Genomic DNA, 27,045 nt, shown 5'->3' with positions numbered 1-27,045 from the left:
AGTGTATTTAAAGCATCTTGACACATTTTCTGGATGGATGAGGGCTGCTTTCAAGTCTCACATCAAACCGTCTCCCTTAAAGTAATAATCTCGAAGATTTTCATTTAAATAAATGTCTGTTAAGTCACTATCTAAGCCTTTGCATTTGTGGTATTATGGACTGGGTGTCGGTGGTGATTATCGTAGAAAAAATCACAAGCGGCGCCCAGTTAGTGACGCATTTTCCATCAGCCAGCAGTGGTTGGTCTGCCAGAGAGGGTAGGCGGAGCTAAGCGGCTGTTTTCCAGTAAACAGTAATCTACTATGGCTGAACAAACAAAGATAAGATATACGTTTGGATATCAGGGAAGTGTGCTCCCGCAATTCCCGTTTATCGCCATAGGTGTCGCCAAAGAGAACGAAACTGAGATCTTCGAGATTAACACTTTAACCTGTATGCTCCTACTGCCTTGCAAACAGAGAAGTATTGAGCTGTGTTTTTTTGGTGGACCTGTATTTTTTGTTTTGCACTCTGTAATTTACAAAGACGTCAATATTAGAATAACCTCACACTGCTTCAGGCTAAAAATGATTAATTAATAACTTGCAGAGACACACTTGAAAAGCAATTGAGAGCTAAAAGGCAGAAGAGAAATTGTTCCCAGGATGAGAGCAAGTATACATTAGGATGGGATGTAAGGTGCACTCTTGAGTTTTCAGCCTCCAACTGTGGAAACTGACACTGCTGTTCCGCTGCCGACCACATAGGCTCTCCAAACGGCAGTAGAGTCCTTCTCAAAACTCAAAATAGTACAAAATAATAAAATATGTTGGAGACAGAAAACAAAATGTGTGGCAATCTAATCTGTGCAACCCCAGACTGGCTTGGTCTGACCTTTAAAATGATGAATTTCTTAGATATACGTTTATCTTTTAAGGGCAGATTTTCAGCATTGCCTTCATTAAGTTGCACAGAAAATATCCATTATGTCATTATGTCGTCCCTGAATCTAACAGTCAGTCATGGAGGAGATCAAGCTGTTGAAGGTATATCTGCATGTCTGAGTCTTACTGACCGTCTCTTGTCTATCTCTCTCTCCTCCACTCCCGCCTCCCCTCTCTCTCCCCCCCCCACCTCCTCATGTCTCGCTCCAGACGTCTAAAGAGGACCTCTTGCAGGCGGACTTCGAAGGGGCACTCAAGTTCTTCAGAGTCCAGCTCCCGAAGCGCTACAGAGCTGCAGAGAACGCCCGCAGGCTTATGGAGCAGGCGTGCAACATCAAGGTAAAGGCCTCTGCAAACAAACACATCCACATGGTTTCCCTCAGTTCTATAATATCCAGACATTTTGCACTAAAGCACTATAAAATTAGCACACACACGTCACGCACACACATCAATCCTGGAGTGACTTTGAGATTATTGTATGAGCAGCACAATAAGGAATTCCTTTCTCCTCGTTTCCCACTGAGACACACGTTGTAAACCAGAGGGGTCAGAGGTCAAGGGTCAGAGTGAATAAAGTGTAAGTTGTTGGCAATGGTTGTCTGGTTGCAATACAGGCTACCCTCTACCACGGTCACATCCCTGACAGATGCATTTGGGTTGCTGTTTACGTTCATTCTCATTGCTCCCATAGTGTTGTTCTCTGCACAGCAAGCAGCTTCGTTGCTACCTGTTTAGTTTTCTTCCAAGTTGTCAGGTTGTGTGGTCGCTAAGTTCCATTACACACGCATTCTCACACTCACAAGCACACACACACACAAACACGTTATCATCCTCCTATTGACCTTAATAAGGCTGCTGGCATTTAGGGAATTTGCTGAGGTCACCAGAGACCGAAAGTACAGTGTGTATGATATTGTGTGTGCGGTTATGTGTGTTAGCAGTGTGTGTGTGTGTGTCAGAGGAGTTTGTTGTGATACAGGAAGGAAAGAGTTGAAAGACAAAGATCGAAGAGATAGATAATCGTCCTCCCTCCTCCCTTCTCTCTTTTTGTCTGCTGCTCGCTCTCCGTCCGTGTTTCTGTGTCTCTGCGAGCAGGTAATATTTCACATTGTAGACATTTTCACAGTTTCTTATCTAAGACAAACTTTCAGTGAGTAAGCAGGTTATAATGCGGCGTTGTGCTCAAGGGCACGTTGGCCGAGCACATGGCTGTAAGTGCTTGCTTGCCCTGTGTTTTAGGGCATTTCTGTGTTTTTCTACACACAGGATATCCTGCTCTGTGACTCACTCTTTATCTCTGGTGGTTTGGTCGCTTTTTTGCCACTCTTGCACAATTCTGCCGTTTCAGGTCTTATTTTGTACAAGAACACACACTCAACATGTAATGTGAACGCTCACTTTGTAGGCGTAAACACATTTCATACCGGCGTGCTCCTTTGCAAAGACTCTACAAAACTCTACTGAAAGGATATTCCCTGTTTGTGTGGGTAGTTTACACAGTGGTCTAAAATCTCCTACCCGAGTTCAACTTGATTGTAATCTGGTAACTACGAGGCCATAGCTTATAATATTACAATTTCATTTAGCAGACGCTTTTGTCCAAAGCGACTTACATCTGAGAGTTAATACAACACAAGCAACGATCAAGACAGGAGGGAACGAAGTCAGTAAGAGCCAACCAACAGCTTCCACTGTGATCAGATACAGGGGCCGACAGGTGCACAGGGCGTAAAGATCAAGATCATGAACGTCCTAATCGACATCAACAACATCCTCAATAACATCATCATCAACATCATGAAGTGCGGAAGTGTTCATGAAAGAGCTGGGTCTTTAGCTTCTTCTTAAAGGTGGAAAGGGACTCTGCGGACTGAAGGGAGTTTGTTAACTCTTTACAACACCAGGGGACTACTGAGGAGAAGAGTCTAGTTAGCAACTTAGGGCCCTGTTGTGATGGGAGTACCAGGCGGCTTTTATTGGCAGAGCGTAGTGGGCGGGACGGAGTGTAGACCTGGATGAGGAGACGTTTTTGTGGCTGTTTTGTAAGCAAGCAACAGGGTTTTGACTTCGACGCGACCTGCAACTGGGATCCAGTGGAGGGATATGAACAGTGGAGTGACGTGTGCTGTTTTGGGTCGGTTGAAGACCGGTCGTGCTGCTGCGTTCTGGATCATCTGCAGAGGTTTGAATGTGCATGCAGGGAGGAGTTGCAGTAGTCAATGTCTGTGCCAGGATAATTCACGTCATTTTAATGTATTAGCAGCCCAAATATTCAACTGCTTTCAGGTAAATTATCATGTGAGGATTATAACAGTGCTATGCTAGCTGAGAATGTCGTGTCAGTCGTAGCTACCGCTGTTTTCCCACAGTTCCCACTTGGTATCAGCTGATACTCAGGTACAGGTATCTGAATCAGTATCAGGAAGGAACAAATGGTATCAGAACACTTCCTCCTGCCCTCCTGTACAGAGCATCTATTTACACTCCTTTCTTCAGGGTTTTTTGGGGTACATCTATGGATTTGGGTACATAGAAATACACGGTTATGGACACACTGTCTCCCACCCAAACTCTTCAGAAGCAACTGACTAAATCAAGTGTCATCAAACGTGCATGCTGAATGAAGAGAGACGGCGCTCAGGCAGGTGAAATGGGGACTCTGTCTGAAAGCAAGATGTAGCCTCCAGACAGACAGGAACACTCTGAGTCTCTCTCTGCTCGGCTCTTCATCCTCCTACCTGGCTGATCCGTCACTCCCCTGCTGATGCTCAGCTATATTTTTTGCCACCTTTTCTCCACACCGTTAAGTTGTTTCTCTTTGCCTGGTCACTCTTTTCTTGGCACCTTACCACACACAAAAACTCTGTGTTGAATTCAGTCAGTCTGGGTGGGTCTTTAACCTGCATCATACCCTGGGCTTTGTTGGACTCTTGCACACATCCTAATAGCCTAGATTCACACATGCAAGTTCTCCTAAAAGAAAAATCATTTTCTCTACAGTCATGTTTTTAAACCAGTCGCTCTTTTCATGTTTAAAATAGAATATTCCCAGAGGATAAAAGTAATTTGGAGCGAGTCAGTCAGAGGAGGTGAGATTAAAAAAAGACTTTGGAGTGAAGAGGAGGAGTATGAGAGGAAAGTCTTTTAACTCACTGACCACCCCACCAAGGATATCCAGTAATCGTATTACATCACAGAGCAAATTATTTTGTCATTTCACAAAATAGGGCTGCATGGTGGTTAGCGCTGTTGGAAACTATCTCACAATTATCCAGAGTTATGTCTCCAAAATGTTTCTTTCGTCAGACTTGAAGCCTAAATATCGAAGGATTTGATATAAAGCAGATAAAAACAGCAAATCTTCACATATGAGAAGCTAAATCCAGCAAACCTTTAGCATTTTCTGTTGATAAACACTCTTAATGCTTTATATCAGATTAGTTGTTTCCTCCTTAAATTTTTATACGGGAAGTGTTCTGATTTCCCTTGGTGGTTATGTATGTAGTCCGAGTAGAATTGACCAATCAGCAGGCTGCGGTGCGTGCAGGAAAAACAGTCCGCGTGGAGAGCAAAAGCAGGCAGAGCGTAATCTGCCATAATGACATCCCAGCTCCAAGCGGCAGCATCTGCATGCATGGTAAAGTCGATCAGCGTTTAGATTTCCTTGACTTCCTTGAATGCATCAGAAATAATCGATCCGACCTCCGTTCAACAAACGAGCATTTAAAGAGTAGTTTTCTCCTCTCCAGGACAGACCTGACAAAGCTTCATTTTTACTTTTTACTAATCTGCATCATGATGTTTTTATTTCGGCAAACTTACAACCCGTTAATTAAAGAAAATCACGAGAAATGAGATTTCTTTTAGGGTTCAGATGGCTGGAACTTTCAAGGCGTTCAACACGTGGTGTTTTAGGCTATAATAAGTGATCAAAAGCAGATCTTTAGACAAAGTCAAACTTCATAAATGTATCCAACGTTTTCTGTCCAGTCAGCTTGTAGATGTATTTCCAGCCTTGGAGGAGTGTTTGAGGACCTTCAATGCTGAACCATGATCAGGGGAAAAAGAGAAAACCAGCCTGTTCAAGCCACTTTACTCTCTGTTAACCCCCCCTTTTACATATTTCTCTCCGTCAACGTCCAAATCGGATCAGCCGAACTTTGTAAGCTGCTTAAAACATCGAAAGAATTCACTGGCACCTTGGCTTGATGAACACAACGGGGCAGTCGGGTGGCTTAGCCTTTCTGGGGATTATGGGAAGAATTTGAATTTCTCAGCCTTCTTAAACGTCCGCTGGACCGCAGCTGGAGTGATGACTTTTAAGGGGAGAAATGTTGTATATTCATTTGCTGCTCAAGGTTTGACTGATTAATCCGTTTTCTACTAAATCCCTCGGGTAAGCTTAAGGAGGAAGAGTGTGTGCAGAGAGGCTGACGCACAGAGCCGTTTATTGGGAAGGAAAGATACAGAGAAAGTCTTACACGGATTAATAAAGGCAGCAGAGACACATTCAAAAGGACTGAAATTAAACATATTGGAGGGATTTCAATATTATGAGAGAGAAATACAGACGCAAACAACAAAACTACAGAGAGAGATGGAGACGGCTTTTATCTAACAGCCTCAGGGCATCAGCTCAGAGGCAACAGCAGGTGACACTCGTTCCCTCTGTTTTACAGGGAACTGATTATTAAATCATTGATTCATCTGATTCTGTGTGTAGATGTCTAGTCTGTAAGCTCGCCAATGATAGCATGTGCTCAAAGTAAAGGTTTGTTCACACACAGTATGAATAATAGGAAGCCTGATCTGCACGGTAGCTAATCAGTCTGGGAAAGACTTAACTACAGCTTAGGTCTAAGTCCGTCTTCAGATACATGTTTATATTATAAAAGAAGAATATTCCCCAATGACTTTAAGGAAATCAATGCCTAAAAAAACACTTGGTAGCGGCTGTGGCTCAGTGGTAGAGTCGGTCGTCTCTCAATCAGATGGTTGGGGGTTTGATCCCTGGCTGCTACAGTCACATGTCGAAGTGTCCTTGGGCAAGATTCTAAGTTGAAGTTGAATGAGCATAGATCCTGAGATTGGCACTTAAGTCATTGCCATCAGTGTGTGAATGTGACATGTAGTGTAAAAGCGCTTTGAGTGGTCAGAAGGATGGAGAGGCGCTGTATAAGTACAGTCCATTTACCATTTGGTGTTTTACAGTGTTTGAAATAGAGATAGACCGATATTGTTTTTTCAGGGCCGATACCGATACCGATTATTATTAGTCAAGGAGGCCGATAACTGATATTTGGATCCGATATTCATTTGCAGTAAAAGTGAAAATATAGGCGTCAAAATTTTGAATAATACAAACTCCAACACTTAACTTTGTTTAAATGCCTTTAAGCATTTGTTTATTAAACAAACAAACAAAAAGCGCAGGGAGTTCCCAGGGTCAGCAGCATCTCTTATAAAGTTAACTGAAAATTTAAATAAATAAATACATAACTTCCTGAAGTTTCATAAAGTAAATAAAACAAAGTTAAATAAAATTTGCAAAGAAATGAACTTTTTCTCCTCTCCGCCGTGTGTGTGAGCACTCTGCACAGCTTTCACTGCTGATTGGCTGTTACCCGTTCCATGGCTCTGTGTGTAACCAATCAGTGCTGTGGGTGGGACAATGCTGGAGACAGAGTAGTGACTGCAGACAGAGAGGCGCCGCTGCATCAAAGCCAAAATAACCCAGTTTTAAATTGATCTCTTATCGGCCGTAGGATTAAAAAAAAAGGCCGATGCCGATGTGCGTCAAAATGCCAAATATCGGCGCCGATAATTGGTCTATCCCTAGTTTGAAACTGCTTAAACGTTTCCACAGTTACAAGGACATCCTACTAAGAAAATTCAAGAAGGACTGTTATGATACAAAAAAGCAGGTAGTATCGTAAAGTCTGAATGTTGTTCTCACCCGTAGTAGAGCTGATATCTCGTGTTTTTTAATGTGGACAGGCTCAGTATTTCTACTGATGCATCAGTCAGGTTCAGGAGTGTTAAAGTGTATAATTTTGGTCTCACTGCTCACAGACTGTCGTCATGTCATTTTCTTTTTGCATTATTCTCATGTAAAGAAAATGAGCGAAATGAACCTGCGGACTATTTCGCAAAAAAAACAAACAGTTGATGTTAACTAGCCTGACATTTCCAACTACAACATTTCCACAAGTAAGTGCAGGGTGAATGCAGCTAAGTGAGCACACTGTACACAGATCAGCCATAACATTATGACCACTGACAGGTCGAGTGAATAACATTGATTATCTCGCTACAATGGCACCTGGCAGTGGGTGGGATATGTTAGGCATCATTTTGTACTCAAAGTTGATGTTTTGGAAGCAGGAAAAATGTGCGAGCGCAACAATGTGAGCGACTTTGACCAGGGCCGAACTGTGACGGCTAGACGACTGTGTCAGAGCATCTCAAACACTGCAGCTCTTGTGGGGCGTTCTCAGTCTGCAGTGGTCATGACCTTCCAAAAGAGGTCAAAGGAAGGAAAACCAGTGAAGCAGCGACAGGGTCATGAGCGGCCAAGGCTCATTGATGCGCGTGGGAAGCGAAGGCTGGCCCGTGTGGTCCGATTAAACAGAAGAGCTACTGAAGCTCAAACTGCCTTGTCTTGGTGCCAGATACCTCAGCACACCTTCAGACATCAAGTGGAGTCCATGCCTCGACGGGTCAGGGCAAAAGAGGGACCTACACGATATTAGGCAGGTGGTCATAATGTTATGGCTGGTAGGTGTACATCCCAATAAAAGACTACAACTCCCAACTTATAGTGATTTCACGTATAATTCCCGCTCTTTTATCTTTGAGAAATTGAAAGCATTTTTAGTCATCTATTATTTATATATTATTAATGAATATGTTTTATTAATGTGTTACTTATATTATTTATATATTCTACTTAAATAATTCAGCGTAGCTCACGAGATATTTCTGTAACTTTAACTCTTTGCAGTCACTGAGTTTCTCCAGAAAACATGTTACTTTTGAGTTTCTCTGCCTTCATTTTCAAAAGACATTGCTCATTAGAGGCAGGGGACTTTTCATGTAAAAGCTGCGAGTAACAAATTGTTTAAACATATGTAAATAAGACGCAGAGATTATTATGTCCACTCTTGTTATTTGCACTAGTTTCCCTAAAAGTAAAGATGCAGGGAGAAGGCTCAGGAACCAGGAAGTCAATCTTTTACCTTCACGGTAGAGCCAGAAAAAGAGACAACAAAGTGCACCCATAGAGAAAGGGGGAGGAGCCTGTTGCCATTACTATAGCGAGGGTTGCCAGGGAAGTTTTTTTTAGCAGTGGGGTCCCTTGTGAGACCGTTACAGTATTCAGGCATCATCCAGGACAGCCTTTCTCTTCACTTCCTGGCTTTTACCGTTGTAAAGATGTGCAACTTTGATCGAAAAGTCACTGTGGTTAATCTGACAACTTCCTTCCTATCTCTCCTAACCTCAAACACACACACACACACACACACACACACACACACACACGCTCACACAGTGTGTATACAAGCTTTTATCTTTATTTTTACCCGAAGCAGGAAACAGAAAAATATCCAGACTGCAACCCAAAGAGAGCCTAAAAGACGGAGAGAAGGAGGGAGGGAGGTTAGGGAGAGGCACAAATGAGATAGACGATAAGAGAGAGAGAGAGAGAGAGAGAGGAGGAAGTACTCACTCAGTGGAAAGGAAGAAAAAGCAAACTCATCCTTCCTTTGTCGCACACTTCTAGCGTTACAGAGCGGGAGAGGGAAGGAGAAACAAACAGGTGTGTTGTACTACCTCCCCCTTGCTCCCCCCGCCTCCCTCCGCCCCTCCTCCTCTAAGTGGGCGGGGCTCGGCTCCTGAGGGACTCTTGAAAGCAGCCAGTCGCCTCCTCCACTCTCAGAGAGAAACAAAACCTGTCAGCTGCACTTCTTCTTCTTTCCCTCTTCTTCATCCTCCTTGCTGTTTTGGGGGGCAAGAGGAGTCAGGATGATGCAGGAGGTGTCCATCATGGTGGCGTACGACGCTCATGTGGTCGATCGACCGGGTGAGGAGGACACCCTGACTCGCTTGGTCGCCCACTCCAGACCTCTGAGAGCTCTGAGACCGGTGGTAGGTCTGTTCTCCCGTCTGTTTCTTTCTTTCTTTCTCTCTTTTTTTGTGTTCCTTCTTTCATCGCTTTTTTATGCTCTGGATATATTTGGTTTGCTCCCATGTAACTTTAATAGACGACATTCTTAACTATTCATGCTGACCGTTATCTTTTGCACTTCTAAGATAAGAGGAATTCAAAGAGGCTTATTTATTTTTCTGTTTTTATCTGATGTTGTTCTTTATCTTTCTCTCTTTTTAACCAAGCATTTCTGATAAACGTGTTCATTTACACGATTCTGCAGAAACTAGATGTTTCTTTCCGTGAGGTCGGTGTTGCACGCTCTTGTGTGAACGTGTGGGTGTGTGTTGTCTTCCTACTGAAACGTGTGTGGTGTTTGAGGTTACAGAGCCTCGTCAGACGCTGAGCTCGTTTGTCAGTTTGTCTCAATTACTGATATAAATTTGGACTCAATGGGGACCTTGTGTGTGTTTCTGTGTGTGTGTTTTCCTCACATGGTTAATTGAATTCATTGACCTCGATTTTCCTGGGATGTCCTTTTGGTTTTGTCCTTATTTCAATATTCAAACTCGCAGACTGCCTCTTTATGTAAGCTCACCCTTCTCCACACACGCACACACAGTCTGTTTCTGGTAGCGTCTTACCCGGTATGACACTACAGTGTGTGAACTCAACTTGGACGTTTGGGACAACTTCCATTTTCTGCTGCAGGGATTCAGGTCAGGAATCTAAAAGTGGGCTTGGTACCATTTCCCGCGGCACCAGGCGTCTTAATCGCCTTAACTGAATCGCAGTGACCCCTCTGACCTCAAACCGCTCTCTAATACTTATACATGAAGTGAAAGGAAGGAGCCCTGAAAGTGCTGTATGTAGCTGTGTCTCATAGCAGCCATGTGTGTTGCTGTCTGAAGTGACCTTGAGCAAGATGCGGCACCCCGCACACGCTCACTAGTTGTACGCAGCTGAGCGGGTTCATGTTCCCATACTGGGGGAAAGTCACTGGGAATGTTTGAATATATTCAACCAGAGATGGTTCACAGAGGATGATTGGACAATGAGAGTCATTTCCTGTGTCTGTGTCACATGTGTTTCACCAAAGCCCCGCCCCCTTTAGAGGAATAGCAGCAGGTTCAGACTCAAATGGGAGAAATGAAAGTGAGAACAGATTAAGACTGATTCTCAGAATTTTCAGAAAACGCATCAGGGGGAAATTAACTTGTGTCCTGTGTCTGTCTCAGCAACACACTCTTGAAAGGTCTGGCAGCCTTTATTCCTGTTCTCTGTCTCTCTGAAGACTCTTTCCTACAAGATAAACAGAACTTTAAGAGGACGTAAAGGTGAAATCAAGAGACCCCGCCAACATAAGAGACAGAAAGTGTACACTATCTTACACTATTGGCACAGCTTGCAGTGCATTATCTTTGTTATAGGGCGCCTGTGTTTGACACCCAGAGAACTTTCCTGCCACACTGTTGGTGACTTGTTCTGATATTGACCTTAAAATTGAAACTTATTTGACTGACTGTAAGTCACTCTGGATGAATGCATCCTGCTACTAGATGAAACAATATATCAGTGTAAAGGGCAGCAGTCTCTCTGAAGAATATCAGAAGATCCGTTTCGCAACATATTTCTATGTTCATTTCATCAGAAGGCTTGTGTGAGTGAGCAGCAGATTAAGAGATCTGTCTAGATAGTTATTGGACTCTGGGATCCCGTGTGAGTGAGGCTGTAGTGGGTCTCTGTGTTTGAATAAAGGCCTGTCTCTAACAGGTAGACACAGCCCAGTTTGGCTTTGCGTATCATGACACAGTCAGGCTGTGGTGTTTGTGTGCTTTAGGGGTGTTGGAGAGCAGCAGGTTGCGTAATCAGTCGCCACACTTCAGTTTGTCGATGATTTCTTCTTTAATGTGTAACTCAGAGAGAACAACCTGAAGCTGATGTAAGCTTTATTGTGTTGTGCAACTTCAAACTTACCTGGAAAGAGCCTCTGCTCTCTTATTGTAGTTTTATATGTTGTACAGGACAAATGTAGTAAACCCTGAAGAAACAGGTTCAAACCCCAACATGCTTAAGTGTCCTTGAGCCAAACACCGACTCTCCACCAGCTGCTGTTCTCCAGCTGACCCTGATCCCTGAAATCTGCTTCTCTCAGCCAATCAGGGTTTAGTGTTTGGACTTAGTCTTCACTTTCATTAAGTTTAACTAATTCAGCCTTTTTTTAAACAAAAGGGGAAACATTTCAGGCTCATAGTGATCAGAAACGCAGAGACAGCTTTTAACAAAATAACAACAAAAAGAAACTTTCATGTTAGCATCATGTAGCAACAAAATACATTGTTTTAAACCAAACAGCCATATTTAATAATATGTGCCGCATGTGCAGTTTGTCTTCACAGAAAATAGAAATAAGACTTTGTTAAATAAATCTATTGTATTACACGGCTGTGTTAAATACTTGATTCTGATTGGTTGATTACGGCATTCAGAGGTCTGCTGTTTTTTGATAACAGGCCGTTGCTAGGGATGCAGCTCTAATCATACAAACCGGAGCACTAACTGTAGTCATATCAATCCGCTGAAAGAAGTCCGGTAAATTTGACGTTGGTCTGTTTACAGAGGGAAACAAGAAAAGAGGTGAAAGAAAGCAATAAAGGTTAAAAGACGCAAAAACTGAAGGCTACAACAGAGAGATCTACAAAACTGAAGTAAACATTAAACAGAACACAGTACGGGATACGGCGGTGTTTAAAGACGGTGAATGGGAAAGAAAACGGCTCCAGCAGAAAACCTTAATCAGGTGCTGCACTGATTGCTGTGGTCCCATTCAACTTGTTTTACTTCACCATCAGTGGAAGTGTCTCCATTTAATGTGAGTTAAAACAGCTAGCTTAGCTCATCTTAAGAAGGCTTTACTGTCACTATGGATGGTTAACTTTATGTATCTATGCTATGGGCTTCACGTTGGGGTCCTGCTCACCCTGTTGGGGTTCCATTCTGCGATAACAACCTGCTCACTATACATTATCCCTTACTTAAAGACATAATCTCAAAAATGTTCAAGTCTTTTAAGTCACTATCACCGAATGTGGTAACACAATGGTGATTGAGCCTATTTGCAGTGTATAGTATCATTATGGACGGAGTGTCTGTGGCGACATTCTTGGAAATAATCACAAGCGTCGGCCAGTTAGTGACGCGTTTTCCATCACCCAGCAGTGGTTGGTCCGTCAGAGAGGGTAGGCGGAGCTAAGCGGCTGCTTTTCCGCTCTCTTCAAGTGTTGCAGGTAAACAGTAATCTACTTTAGCTGAACAAACAAAGAAAAGATCGATGACTACAGATACAACTTCAACAAGAAGTGAAAATCCAAAGAAACAGAAACAAACTTGACGCTCAGATGAAGGCAAACAGTCTAAAAAGGAAAGCGACCGTCAGCGAGGAAAATCAAGAGTTACAACCGGAGCCAACCGTGGACGTCTGGTTATCTGCACCCACAAGTGCCTTTCATCTCCATAAGGTGCCGCCAAATAGAACGAAACTGAGCTCTTCAAGATTATAACTTATACAACCCGTGGCCTTCCTCAAACTATGTGTAGGTGGACAGTGGAACATAACGAAAAAAATCAATCTTACTGGCAGCTTAATTTTGTTAACCTGCAGAAATTTCTGTCAAAACATCCCATCACGCACATCAAGCACGGAAAATATGACACAACCAGTGTTGTTAGTTGGCGGGGTAGATTCTGTAGGCTTTAAATGAGTGTGTAAGAAGAGACGAGAGAGCGAGAGAGAAGGTTTCAGGGACTCGTGGGTGTGTTCGGCTCTCTAAACCTAGATGGTAAATCTGGAGGTGTTTGAAATTTCAGGAAACACACGTCATTCTTTTTCTGTCTCTGGTGCCTTCATTTAATGTTTGGGGCTTTGATCTAGGACTGTTTGGTGCACAAAAGACCCAACACACACACACACACACACACACACAAGTGAGCCAAGAGGGAAGTCGGGGCTTTTAGATGTTGTTTTGCCCTGTGGTGACGAACCAGTGTCGGAGAAGTTGACAAAAGAAACCACATCTACTTTATTGAACAATCTTGAACAGGGCATAAACCTTGATATAACCTACATAATGGCATTTTTTAGTCTCCTAAATATCAACTTGGTAGTATCCCACATTGAACCAAAATGAGTAAAACTGGATTCATTAATACGTTGGTGGCCTCCAGAGCTACCTCCCAGCACCATGGCTGTTTTTAAGTGGATCTTTTGGTGCCTGTAAGGGAACACCACGTTCAATTTGTCTGCATTGTTTTGTTACAATAAAACCGTCATTAACAGGCACCCAGCTGCTCTTTCTTCCCACACAGATAACAACAGAATGAGTCTGAGTGTTATCAGCTGGGGGATTGTGTGCCGGATAGATTACGGCTTCACCTCAATGGTTCTTGAGTTATAGAGGTCAAGGGTTAACACACAGGTCAGTGAGGAGGACAGGTAAAAGAAGCTAGTCGCAGTAGCATCATAAACAGTGGTAATAATAGTGTTAATTCTACAGTGAATGTGTGTTGCTGCTTTTGTGTCAGACTGCAGCAATGAGGAAGAATATGAGTTTAATTCAGAAGCATACAAACAGGAAGGAGGCCTTATAAAGATCTATACGTCACAGCTGTCCCATTAGAGATACAGAAGACTTAAATATTCAATATGTTTTATAAAGAATTTAAAATTCATGGCTTTTCTCTCTTGAATTCATATGTGACACATAAATCTGTGAATAAACAGCCCACACCTGCAGCCAGGTGATCGAGAATCAGGTACAAACACGCACATGGCGGTCTCAGAGGACGGGTCATGTGACTGAGACTGACCTGGAATCCCTGATGGTGGTCGCTCTGGCAACGCTGTAACCACACAGGGGAGATTACGTTACCACTCACCTGAAGAGCACACACACACACACACACACAGATTCCAGTTCAACAGTATTCAACATCAGTAGATAATCAATGTTGTCGCATATTGCACTGCTGCTTGTTGATGTTTTGAATGTTTTCCCTCCATTACTTACTTGCAGAACTTTCTCATTATTTCATGTGTTACAGGAGCTACAAGTTTTTTACAAATACTTCATAATCATGTGAACTTTCCAAGATGCAGAACAACGCACATTAAATTCGCTGGTTTTGATTTTGTGTATCGCTTGCTTGTTTCTGAGATTTAAAAGATCTTACATGGGCCTCATCTCAACCCTGTGTCGCCTGTCTGGGGCCTGAACTGAAGATCAGAAGTTCAAAACAGATTCTGATTGATTTGATTAAGTTAGGGTGTTTGTTATTTCTGTATTCAATCCATCCATACATTATCTATACCGCTTATCCTGTTCAGGGTCACGGGGGGGGCTGGAGCCAATGCGAGCTGTCATTGGGCAAGAGGTGGGGTACATCCTGGACTGATCGGCACTCAATCACATCGCTGACACACAGAGACAGACAACCTTTCACGCTCACACTCACACCTATGGGTGATTTAGAGTCATGAACCTAACGAGCATGTCTTTGGACTGTGGGAGGAAGCTGAGACATGAACGCAGCTTCCAGAGAAGTTGCAGAGAATGAAACTTTTTCTATTTAAAGCTCCTGTGAGGAGTTTTTCGCTGGTTATGAAACAGACTGAAATTTATTCTGATTACTCTATATGACCTCCAAAAGCAAATCAGACCGTCAGCGACAACATTGATTATTTCTGTATAGTTATTTTTAATGCCTTAAACTGCTGGCGGGGGGGTAGGTGTCAGATGAAGCGATTAACTACACGCTGCCTTTGTTTACATTTTCCATGTCATAAATTTAAAGTGCGTGATACATATGACTGTTAAAGAAAGCAGGATGAGATATTTTGTTGAAAACCACCACTTAAGCATGTACAGGACAAAATCAACAAAGAGATAAGAAGGAAAGCTTGTCCACAGGGGGCGCCAAAATCAACGCAAACTGAAAGTTCCTCACAGCAGCTTTAAGGGGCAGGGCATCAAACTGTTTGCTGAATGAAAACTACACTTTTAGTAACACAATAAGGAAATCTGATCTAGTTGGCCCCTCATTATTAAATGACTGCAGACAAGTTCATCTGCAAGCGAGGCCAGTTTGTGGTCATCTCAGGAGGAAGTGAGTGATTGTTGATTGTGTAGCTCGCAGAAAAACGTTGGTGTTGTCTGAAAACAAATGTCATTTTTTGCCTCATTGGTTGTGTATGTAATGTGGCTTTCACATCATGTATGAAAATATATTTAGAGAACAATATATGGAGATGCGCTGGTGATAAACGTACGGAACAGATTGTGCAATAGAAAATAGGAACTGTGCGGCACAAACCACAATACCATAACATGTAGTCTGCAGCAGTTTTAAGAGTTGGTTCAGTTAATTTTGTCTGTTGATGTCTACATGTAGTAACCTCTGACCCTTGATCTCGTCTCTTGCGTTCATTTTAAAAGGAACTTAAACTGTGCATCCTGTACAAATCCCTTTCAAAATAAAAGACCATATTTTTTTATATGGGGCTGGGGTTTTATCAGGCACTTAAAATTCAAAATACTTATGTCAACAACTTTCCTATTGTTTTCAGGTTCCAACCAAAAAGCTGAAGAAGTTTGAGAAGGAATATCAGACACTGAGAGAGAGCCAGCTGCAACAAGAAGACCCCATCGACCGATACCAGGTAGGATGCACGCACACACACACACACACACACACACGCACACACGTCGAGATATAAGATATGTTACATTTGTTACATTCCCCAGGTGTTGAAGCCAAATGCACCCGCCCCCTTTTTTCACATTAGAAAAGCACGTGCAGTGTTTTCATGTGAGAGCAACCTTTTTCTTTCTGTAGGTTTAAAATCAACTAACTTCTCACACAGTGTTCAGTCTTGGAGGCTGTTTGATGTATTTTAAGTTTGTGATAAAAGAGCGGTTCTTTTTTAGCAGAGGGGTCGTCAGATTCACCACACAAACACCTTTCAAGTGCAAGTGTTTGTTAAAATTAACCATGTTTCTAATATTAGAAATCTCCGGTGAGTACAACGCTGTTTGTCAAACTGTACCTCTGTCATTTTTAGTGCTGCTTTGAAAAGCTGCTGAAACTCTGAGAAGGTAAAAACAGGAGAACTGAGGCAGATATTTATAGATTCAGACACACTCAAACTGTCAGCACACAGCATCTCTTTTCCTTTCATAGTTGTGTAGTAGTAATTTCTGTCCATTCCTGTTGGTTTAAATCAGCCATTCTTGTTTTTCCAAAATCAACTCACAGCTGAATACTTTGTTTTTGGAGGATGAGGGAGAATAAACACACATAGCTGGAGTTTTTCAGACTCATTAGGCACTTAAACCCATTACTCATGTAGCACATGGAAAGCTTGCATCTTCCCTAAGCAGTGGACAGATGTTGAACCGATATTTTAAGTCAACTTGAAAAGGCAGCAAGTTGTAAAGTAACAGCCCAGTCCTTTAACTAAACTTCTCATAAATGCTTGTGGCGGGACGCTGGTTAAGCCAACATGGTAGAGCAGGCGGCCCCATGTACAGAGGCTACTGCCCTCGACGCCCTGATCGCAGGCTCGGCTCCAGGTCCGTCATCATTTGGTGCCTCTCTTCAACTGTCTCTCTTCAGCCGTCCATAAGCAGAAAAAAGAATCCTAAAAGAGAGAGTGCGTTAAGTTCACCGTCACACTTTAGTTCCAGTTTTCTAACAATTATCTGATAGAAAGACCTTCCTCTTTTTGATCCTCACTTTCATGATCTTCTGATTGTCTTAACACTGGATTGATGTTGACATTTCAAGCGTGCATTCGTTATTTCCATCAACATCTGAGCCACATTCCAGATGCTTACAGGGCTGGCCTTGTAAGACAAAAGGAGTCCTTTTGGCCTAATTGAAAATCTGATTTTTGAAACTTCTTAAAATTGTTTTTTTGCAGCCATTACACCTGATTGTTTGTCTCATTCAAGACAATAAAACAAGAAGAAATGTAGAATCTGTAGGCGGGGACGTGGATTTTAAGGATGGCAAGTGTTCTGGTTTCCGTTTGTACTACGCTTGTAGTCCGTGTAATATTGACCAATCACGTATCAGCAGGCTGCAGCGTAAAAAGCAGACGGAAGGTAATGCACCGTAATGACATCCCGGCTCCCATCAGCGGCTATCTGACGATGATTTAGCTTCCTATTAATCTCTATAAACAGACATCTGCAGCAAGTTCAGCTAATAATCCAACTTGAGATAAATTCCCCTGACGCTGTGTCCTGAAAGCCGTTCAGCTTTCCCGACTTCTTTGAATGCATCAGAAATGATCAATCCGACCTCCGTTCTACAAACGAGCATTTTAAAAGTAGTTTTCTGACAAAGCTTCATTTTGAGTTTTTACTAAACTGCATCATGATGTTGAAATTTTAAAGTCAGTCACAGGAAAAACAAGTTATTTCTCAGTAAACAATGCAGCACGCGGAAAAGGAAGTCTTGACTGGAAGATGTTTATCGCTAACCGCTGTCTAAACTGGACACGCCCTTTGACCAGAGGCTATATCGTCGTCAGACTATAGCCGATGGGATCCGAGATTGTTGAATCACTAAATCTCCAACATCAGAAAACACTTGAAGAAATATCACAAGAAGAGTAACTGTGAGGGGGTTAAACATTAAGGCACAAATTATTAAAACGTCACCCAACAAAAACTTTCAGATTTACATGGAGCTGTTTTTTCCTCAAGGCAGAAGTGTCATGTTGGTGTAAACAGCAGCGCTCTGTAGGCTGCTGCTGCTATAGGAAGGAAGTAAGACTATTATTGTTGATAAGATGTTGGACCTGAGCCATCTCTGCTCAGCCAGTGGAAAAACTTTCTTACAGAGCAACAAGACGGGAAAGACACGAAGCAGGAAAGTTACTGCTTGTAAATTAGTAAAAGGTTCAATCGTATGTTTTTTTCTGGAGAGGAATTAGTTACTTTATGCTGACTGTAATTCTACAAATCAACATTTTTATATGGTTTGCACTCCAGATTTAGGTATGTACTCATTGTTTTTTTAATGTTTGTGCTGTTTGTTCCCCTTTTATTTGCTTAAAGCCTTAATCGGCTGTTTTCAATATCCGTCTTACTACGAAATAAAAGCTTTGCCAAGAGGAAAGAAAGGAAGTCGAGAGGGAAAGAGAGTGAGGCTGGGAAGTGTCAGACAGAAAAGGGAAACTCCTGTCAGGATCATGTGTTGAAGTTTAGTCAGTGCTGCCGGAGGCTCCATATGAAGACGTTGTTGTGACTGTGGACTGCAGCACGGTAAGCTGCCTCTGCTCCTACAAAAAACCTTAAGACGAGATGCTTTCTACAGCTTCTGATGCTTATGGCTCTTAGAATTCTTAGCATGGACGTGTGTACGATTTATATGTTCTGTTATTAATATGAGATGGCTGTGTTGACAGAGCCTTTCACAAGATAGAGAAGAACCTCCCGTCCAAGCTAACTAAGATGATGGCGGCCTTTCCTCTGTTGGCCCAAATTAAGCCCGTCACCTCTCTGCTTACAGGAAGGGATTAATTCAATCTTAAGAGCCGCAAACAAACTAACTCTGAAGCATGTGGCTGAGTGTATTTGTATTTGCATAATAAATACACCTATAAGGCACTTTACAAATTCAGCTTCATTACACATTTTAGTTCTACTATTTGTGCAAACATGGTTATAAGTGTGCATTAAGTTAATAAGGGGTTTAAGAGGCCATCATTGTAAAAGTGACAGCATATCAGGGTCAGGTGACCACTAGTAGCCGTGACAACTGCTTGGTCCCGCTGAGGCTCGGCCGTCATGTGAGACTCTTTACAGGCAGAACCGTTATCACGAGACTCCACTAAGGGTCTACAATGAGGACTTTGAGACGATGTGTGTTTTTGTGTGTTCCTGATTACAAGATTACTTTCGGGGACCGAAGACCAGTTAACGGGGACCGCATGTCCAAATGGGGACAAAAAAATACGGAGTCACTGATTGGACGGATTCCACATGGAGCTAGTTTTACAGCAGTATACCAGATCGCAGTATAAAATGGTATTATAATTAAACACTATGATACCTTGGTCCACTGCTTATTTACAATATTGAATTCTACTATATATATATTTCTTAAATTACACAGTATAAATACATATTATTTTAAGTCACAATATAGTATTGTAGCATATCCCTCAGACAGATGGTCAGACAATTCAACTGATGATTTATACATTGATTAAAAAGCCCAGAATCAACGTAAGAGCTGGTTTATAAAACAAAAATAAAATAGAGAAAATTGGAAAAGCAATTGGAGCAAAACTAGCTTACTCTGTTAAACTTTGTTAGCAAGAGTTATTTACCTTATTTTTAATTCAAAACGTAATTCAATGCAAAATATAGTTAAACATTGCAATGTTTCTGTCAGAACTAAACGTATGCCACTTCGGGGGGTGCTAAAATATAACACATTTTGCTCCTTGACCGTTCTCTCTACCGTTTCACCTCACAAGCGTTACTTTTACGATCAGCAGGAAGTCTCTTTTCGTCCTTTCAAAATAAAAGCTTCCGTTACCTAAACAGGGAATAAAGTAACAGGAAACGCCAAAATTGGGCTACTTACAGTGTTCATTCAGCCAAAAAAACGTTTCTCCCGGTGGTTCAATGCTCGAAACTGTTGCCGGTCCTAAAGCCGGTTTGGATTTACATTACAGGTTCTAAAAAGTGATCAACCTGTATGTGTTTTTCCAGAGGGAGAACCGTCGTCTTCAGGAGGCCAGTATGCGACTGGAACAGGAGAACGACGACTTGGCCCATGAACTGGTCACCAGTAAGATTGCCCTTCGGAACGACCTTGATCAGGTAACAGAGCGCCTCCACAGGATCTGTTCTGACCTAAACTTTTTGTCAAGTTAAAGGCTTGTTTGCTGGATTCATTTTCTTGTGTTTTGTTAGTTTGTGTTTAAATGTACTATTTGTTCCCAGCTGGCAAAATTGGGTATTTAACTCTTTTGACATTAGCTGCAACTAGGAACTTTGTGAATGTACAATTTTCAGGCATGGGCTGATGCAAAAGCCTTTACTCTGGAGAGACAATAAACACACAAATGTAAGATGTAGGCAGCAAAAATGTCCCACTGTCCTCATATGAATCCCTCTTCCTCACCAGCTTTAGTAAAGACCTCGCCACATCTCAAGTTACGTTCATAGTAAACATCATCGACATGAAGATGTCCCATTGCAGCAAGTCAGAAATAAATAATTGTTGTGAAAATGGCACTGTGTTATAGTTGCAGAGTTAAATGCAGGGTCTCTGTGTTTTTGTGCACTCAGGCAGAAGACAAGGCCGATGTGTTGAACAAAGAGCTGCTGAGCACCAAGCAACGTCTTGTTGAGACCGAGGAGGAAAAGCGGCGACAGGAGGAGGAGACAGCTCAGGTAACATCTGCCTTCTGTTTACCCTCCCCTAATCAAGCGCAGCCTCACCAAACTGCAGGACTTGTTGGCTCATTGATCTTTGCAGTCAGAGCTTTGTTTATGTGACTATGTTTTCCTCTCACGTCAGTCACACTGAGTAAATAATGACTTAAACCATTTTGTGTGAACAAAAAAAATGTAACATCAGCAACAGGTAGGATGTTATACTGTATGAGTTTGAGGTACACCGATCAGCCATAAAATTATGACCACTGACAGTCAAGACAAGTGAATAACATTGATTATGTGTTACAGTGGCCCCAGCAAGTGAATATTTTGTCTTCAAAGTTGATGTGTTGGAAGCAGGAAAAATGGGCAAGTGAAAGTATGTGACATTTGAGACTTAGCGTCTTTGACAAGGGCCAAATTGTGATAGCTAGACGACTGGGTCAGAGCAAAAACTGCAGCTCTTGTGGGGTGTTCCCAGTCTGTAGTGGTCAGGACCTACCAAAAGAGGTCCAAGGAAGGAAAACCGGTGGCACCGGCGGCAGGGTCATGGGCGGCCAAAGCTCATTGATGTGCGTGGAGAGCGAAAGCTGGCCTGCGTGGTCCGATGCAACAGAAATTGCTGAAATCGTTGATGCTGGTTCTGATAGAAAGGTGTCAGAACGCACAGTGTATCGCAGTTTGTTGCACATGGGGCCGCGTAGCTGCAGACCAGTCAGGGTGCCCATGCTAGTCATAATGTTATGGCTGATCAGTGTATATTGCAGCTCAGTGAGTGGTGGCTGCTATTGCTCACTGAAGTAGTAAATGTTGGTTATGAGCCCTTAAAGAGAGACTCTGCACAGTAGCATGAATGCTATTAATTGTATGTAATACTGTTGTGCCCTGTCAGCTCACCCTCGTCTTTAATGTTCTATCATGTTGTTCGTCCCTCTCAGCTAAAGGAAGTGTTCAGGAGGGAGCTGGAAAAGGCGGAGCTGGAGATCAAGAAAACCACAGCGATCATAGCTGAATACAAACAGGTGTGATATTTTTATTGACCTAAATCAATGTGGTGGCATTAGAACAGTGGAAAAAACATCAGCAATCATTTGCTCGTTTATAGTCAACATGCTACAGATTTTACACTCATCATTTTCTTTAAAGTATGGTGATATTACAAGTAGTAACACTTCTGTTCTCCTTATAAAAGGAACATATGGAATGTAACTGACCTCGTACATCCAACTCTTATATAACCTGAATTTCTCTTTGTGTGGCAGATCTGCTCCCAGCTGAGCACCAGGCTGGAAAAACAGCAGGCGGCCACAAAAGAAGAGCTGGACATCGTCAGGGTGAGATTAAAGCACAGCTACAAGGAGACTTTACTCAAGCTGCAGTGTGTGTTGCATCAGAGAGGGAGTTTGCAGGATTATTGTGTCTTTCAGCTCAGTTAAGACAAGCCCAGGTTGGTACATAATAAAGACCCTGATTGCTCAAATTATCTACTCATGTAGCCCTGATCAAACATGTGGTGTTGGTCTATGTAGGCGAGGCAGTGCATCACCTCAAGTCTGGATAAAGATCAGGACATTCTTCCTAATGTGACGTGTAGTTATTATTTTAAAATGCACTTTATTTATATTGCTATAACAAAGCAAAATAATACTATGAGGCCTTAGGAAGCAAGAAGGACACAAAGAGATGCCTAACTCGGGATAAACAAAGTCCTGTGTTTAAAATAGGAGCAGTTAAAAGTGCTATGATGGCTCTGAAGTGCTTTTTTGCACTCAACAAAGATTGTTACAACATGTTAACCAACGTGTGTGTGAATTTTGTGCCTGTGCAGAGTAAAGTAATGGGATGTGAGCACTGCAGGGACCTGTTCAGCACCCTGGGGTCCCTCCAGACATCGTCCCCCGGCAGGGACAAGATGTCCACCGAGCCGATGGACGAGGAGAAGGACGGACTGAAGGAGCAGCTGAGGCACCTGGAGCTGGAGCTGGCACAGACCAAACTGCAACTGGTGGAGGCCAAGTGCCGCATCCAGGTCAGCAGCATCCGGGAGGCACAATGATATCAATAACAATAGTAATATAACTGCGGCACACATGCAGGGAAATGTGTCAGGACTGTAGGAATACTCCTTTCCTGCACATTCAGTAGCCTATTATTGTAGCTTTGTGAAGTATTTTCTCTGTGTGAACATAAAAAAAGGAAGGAGCAAAGACTCCAACAAGAACAGGTGTGATTAAAAACTGTGCAGATGTGCAGGATATTAGTGAGTGCAAAAGCTTACAGTATAAAGTTAAGTTAAAAATAAAAATAGTGCCGTGTACAGACAATATAAGAGTCCAGTATGCGTTAATGTAACACATAGTCTGAATTGGAGTCTCAATTATTACCTTAGTTAGTACCTTTATTTAGGTACTGCAGCCCTTTGAGCTAAATGCTAAAGTTGGCATGCTAACATGCTATCGGACACAGCTGATGGTTAGCAGGTACATTAAACATCAGCCTCTTAACTTATCACATTTCTTTAAAGATAATTTTTTTGGCCTTTTACGCCTTTATTTAGAGAGAGGACAGTGGATAGTGTTTGAAACAGGTGAAGAGAGAATGGGGGATGACACGCGGCGGGGGACTGAGGGTCGGAGTCGAGCCCGGGGCCGCCGCATTGAGGACTATAGCCTCAATACATGGGCCGCTGACTTAACCGCTCAGCTAAACTGGCGCCCTACTTATCTAATTTTAATGTGTTTACATATTTGCTAATTAGCACGACATCCAAATTACAGCTGAGGCTGTTAGTTATTCAATTAAAATTCAATTCAAATAACTTTATTTATCCCTTAGGAACTTACCCAACAACATACCACACACACATCACATACAACATTTGTAGCGCAATCAACAGTGGTAAATGAAGCTATAAAACATAATAAATATGCAATAAATAATGTTAAAGAAAAAGGTTGAAAATGCATGGTGTTAAAATAAATAATTGAACCCTTCATGAGTCTGATGGATGTGGGCACAAAGCTTGACATGGCTCGCTTAGTCCTGAAGGTGAGCGATCTGTATCTCAGGCCAGTATCTCCATTATAGTCGATGTTGTTATAGTTCATCGTGAGGGGAGCATTGGTACCTGAAGAAATCTACAGATCATTGTGGCATGTACCATGGTGCCAATCCATCCAAACAAAAATGGCAACTTCATGAGCCTTAAAGTCATGAAAACAGGATCTGTGGATCTATCTGTTTAAGATACATTTCTAAGGATACACTCCAAGAAAGTCCATTCATAGTGTCAGAATAAATTGGTGCATTGAAAAGATTGTTGCTATTTGACTTGTTTTGCTCACAGAGATATGTTTAGAAGTTTGGATAATGTGCTTAAATACAGAGCCACATTACAAAGAGCAGAATGTAACATGTCTCCTCCTGCTGACTCCTCTCTGCTCCTCTTGTCATGCCGCAGGAGCTCGAGCACCAGCGGGGAGTCCTGATGAACGAGATCCAGGCGGCCAAGAACTCTTGGCTCAGCAAGACTCTGGGCTCCTTGAAGAGCTCCGCCTCCTCCTCCTCGTCCTCCAGCTCCACGTCTCAGACCCCGTCCTCTCCAAAGGAGGGCCCTGCCTAGACGACCCCTCCCTCCATTTCTGTCGTCTGCGGGATGCACACGCGAGCTGAAGAAACGAGCAACGGAGGAATGCAGTATTCTTTTTTTTTTTTTGCAGTTGGTGGCAAAGCAGAGCTCGCCGGCTTCTTGGACTGCAAACAGCTGAAAAAAAATGAGGAAAGAAAGAGGCGGAGGACTTGACAAGCCACCTGTCTGTCACATCATGTTTACATTTGATCGTCTGCTTTGAGTGTCTGCTCACTGGTGATGGTGGCTCATGAGCGAGGTTTGGCATTCATTTCAAGTTCAGCAGTTGTTGCTGACACTTCGATTTAGTTTGATCCCTAAATTTAAAGAAAGCGGAAAAACACAAACACACACACACACACTGGCATCCCTCATTTAGGTCAGTGATTTAGCTCCACCTTGTGGCCTGACATTGCTACTGCATGATTGTAGTCCTTTGATCTGTGTGAGCATTAAACCTACATCCAATCTTATAATTGGAACAATATTTTCATTAAGGGTGACATAGCTAAACCTGCAGACATATAAGTTTACTGATTAGAAATGGGGAGTCCTGCATTACCACCTTCAGCGCAGCAAAGCCACAGCGCTCTGAAAAAAAAAAGGAATACTGCATTCAGGGTCGAGAACAACACAAGAAGTTGTATTTCTTTATAGTAATATAACGTAAACAATGTTGTCATATAAATATGTATAACTAATTATTGATTTTTGTAATAATCTTGTACAGTTCTTTAAGAGGAAAAAAAACACAAGAAAGAGTTCTTTGTTAATTTTTTTTATTACTGTTTGAAATGTTGAATGTCATCTCTCTAGATGTTGACGTAAGCACAGTGTGTGATCGATATGGTCGAGTCCAAACGCTGCAGAGCTAAAGTGACAACCTGCAGAGGTGGTTAAGTGGTTAATGTCCTCTACTGCGTCTTCAAGGTGTGTGATATAACTCAAGAAATATATTGACAGTTTTCTTTTAACCCCAGTTCAGATCGTGCACGTGTGTGATTGGCTGGATTTATCCGCTTCCAGATTTTAAACATGCAGCCGACTTTTTGTGCACAGTTTGGTTCGCTGTGATCACAACACAAATGGGCTCTTTTCCCGTCCTGTGACTGTTCTGTCCTTTTTATACTTTTAGCGAGTCAGTTGGAATTCACATGAAGCAACGTCAGTGATGCGGTGAAGGATGCAGATGCAGATTGACCTTTTTTTTTCAGTGTTCAAAATGTTTTTAAATGCGTTAAGCTTGTGCTTCAAAGTTACACCACCGGCCTCTGGTGTCTGAAAACGTACAGTAAGAGATATCGGAGCTCGTGTTCGTCTTTCAGAGGTATTTCATCTTTTACAGACTTCCAGATAATCTTTCATTGTAATTACAGAGAAATAATGGTTCTGTGCTATGTAACGGTATGCAGACCACAGGAAGTTATCGCTATATTACCACCTAACTAAACGCTAATAAGTACGATTAAGTTGTATTACCCACCAAACTTTGCCAAATAGTTTTAAGGCCATTTTCACGGCGGTGCCAAGCACTTTTTTGCCCCCTGCTGTGTCATAATCAACTTTTTTTTATTGATTGTTCACACAGTCAGAACAGCATGTGGACTTTAATCTTCCCTGTTACGCTGGTGACTGCTGGCTCTGTTGCTCTAACTCTGTGCTAACACTTCCGTATATACAATGATAGCAGCCAACTAGTTGTATTATGGAAGTAAAAACTTAAATCTAGACTAAGGCTGAATAAAAAGATCGTAAATAATACGCAGGTGAAACTGTAAGAAGAAATCCAAATTCCAATATGTTTGACAATAAACATCTTACTTGTTACATGGGATCACTTTCTTTCTCCTGTGAGTAAGAGGAAACACACCTTAAACTACTAATACGCGAGGACATTTTTTGGTCCTTGTACAGAGCTGCAGTGTAGGTGCCAAATGTCCTGCTTTATTCTTCACTCTGCTTGTCACTGAAATCAGCCTTTGGACTCCGACCAAGCCCATGTGTATGTGTTGTTGTGTGAATGTGTGTGTGTGTGTGTTTGTGGATGTATGTGTGTACATGTGTTCTGCACTGTAACTCAAGTGGTTAAAGTTGAAACGGTTTCTTGTTCACGTGGCTGCCTTTTCTGTTGATGACTGAAGCTGATGAGAGGAGAGCCATCCGACTGTTCGAAACGTCAGCCGTGCCATAAAAGTCTCCCCTCTGCTCCGTCCCCCAGTGATCTGAACCCACCTCACCAACAACTCTGTCATCTGATCTGCTGAATATCGTGTTCAGCAGGCTGTATCACAAATCCCACCGAGAACGACCACCGGCCACCGAGCAGCTCCTCTGCATCAAAATCATGGATAGGCAGAGACAGGAAACTGACTGGCTGAATATCATTCAATTCCAGGTGTGTTTTGCATTTCCAGAACATTCCTTCTTCAATATCGCGCATCATTTTTGTGGGTCACATCTGTGACAGTTACAATGTCGTACAACCAGTGTCCAGTGTGGCCCAAGTTGTAGAGAGCCCCCGCTCTTTTTTGTGCACTAAAGCGACCATGGCATTTTAAACACTATTTCAAGATGTGTGTTTGTTTGTTTCAAAGTTCCTGATCACAGAGAATAGGTTTTTTTTAACTGATCATTTCGGCGCTCAAAAGACGGGATGCCAATTTATAATCCACTCTAATCCACAGTTAATTTCAATGATGCAAAATCAGGCTGGGAGCTGGATTCAAGGTGTGATATGCGACGTGTAATTTGCTGTAGTCCTGTTACACAGAGAGGGGCTGCTCCTCAGCTGGTCCCCCTCCAACACTGTTTGCTGTACAGTAACTGTCTGACCTGCATTAATAAATCTCAGTTTTTCTCTTTATTCATGCTTTTTGAGTTTT

General features: G+C 42.4%; 1 protein-coding gene across 3 annotated transcripts in view; it reads left to right on the top strand.

Moving 5' to 3' along the window:
- rabgap1l (RAB GTPase activating protein 1-like) overlaps nucleotides 1-27,026 on the top strand; it is a 127,107-nt gene extending 100,081 nt beyond the window's left edge. For 2 of the 3 annotated variants that reach the window (XM_069680615.1, XM_069680616.1), the window contains 8 exons: nucleotides 1,135-1,263; nucleotides 15,699-15,791; nucleotides 19,864-19,974; nucleotides 20,446-20,550; nucleotides 21,474-21,557; nucleotides 21,798-21,869; nucleotides 22,364-22,564; nucleotides 23,996-27,026. In XM_069680615.1, the coding sequence (XP_069536716.1) occupies nucleotides 1,135-1,263; nucleotides 15,699-15,791; nucleotides 19,864-19,974; nucleotides 20,446-20,550; nucleotides 21,474-21,557; nucleotides 21,798-21,869; nucleotides 22,364-22,564; nucleotides 23,996-24,157 (957 nt within the window). In that variant the 3' untranslated portion in view covers nucleotides 24,158-27,026. Of the gene's footprint in view, nucleotides 1-1,134; nucleotides 1,264-8,901; nucleotides 9,076-15,698; nucleotides 15,792-19,863; nucleotides 19,975-20,445; nucleotides 20,551-21,473; nucleotides 21,558-21,797; nucleotides 21,870-22,363; nucleotides 22,565-23,995 lie in introns of those variants that run through there. The other variant, XM_069680617.1, reaches the window with a different exon arrangement.
- The last annotated feature ends 19 nt before the right edge of the window (nucleotides 27,027-27,045 follow it).

The sequence above is a fragment of the Semicossyphus pulcher genome, unplaced genomic scaffold (genome assembly GCF_022749685.1).
Source record: "Semicossyphus pulcher isolate SPU_LCO1_2020_fin unplaced genomic scaffold, fSemPul1.0.p SCAF_4, whole genome shotgun sequence".
NCBI classification, from domain to species: Eukaryota; Metazoa; Chordata; class Actinopteri; order Labriformes; family Labridae; genus Semicossyphus; species Semicossyphus pulcher.
The sequence above is the reverse complement of the archived record's forward strand: the minus strand, read 5'-3'. Positions and strand labels throughout refer to the sequence as shown.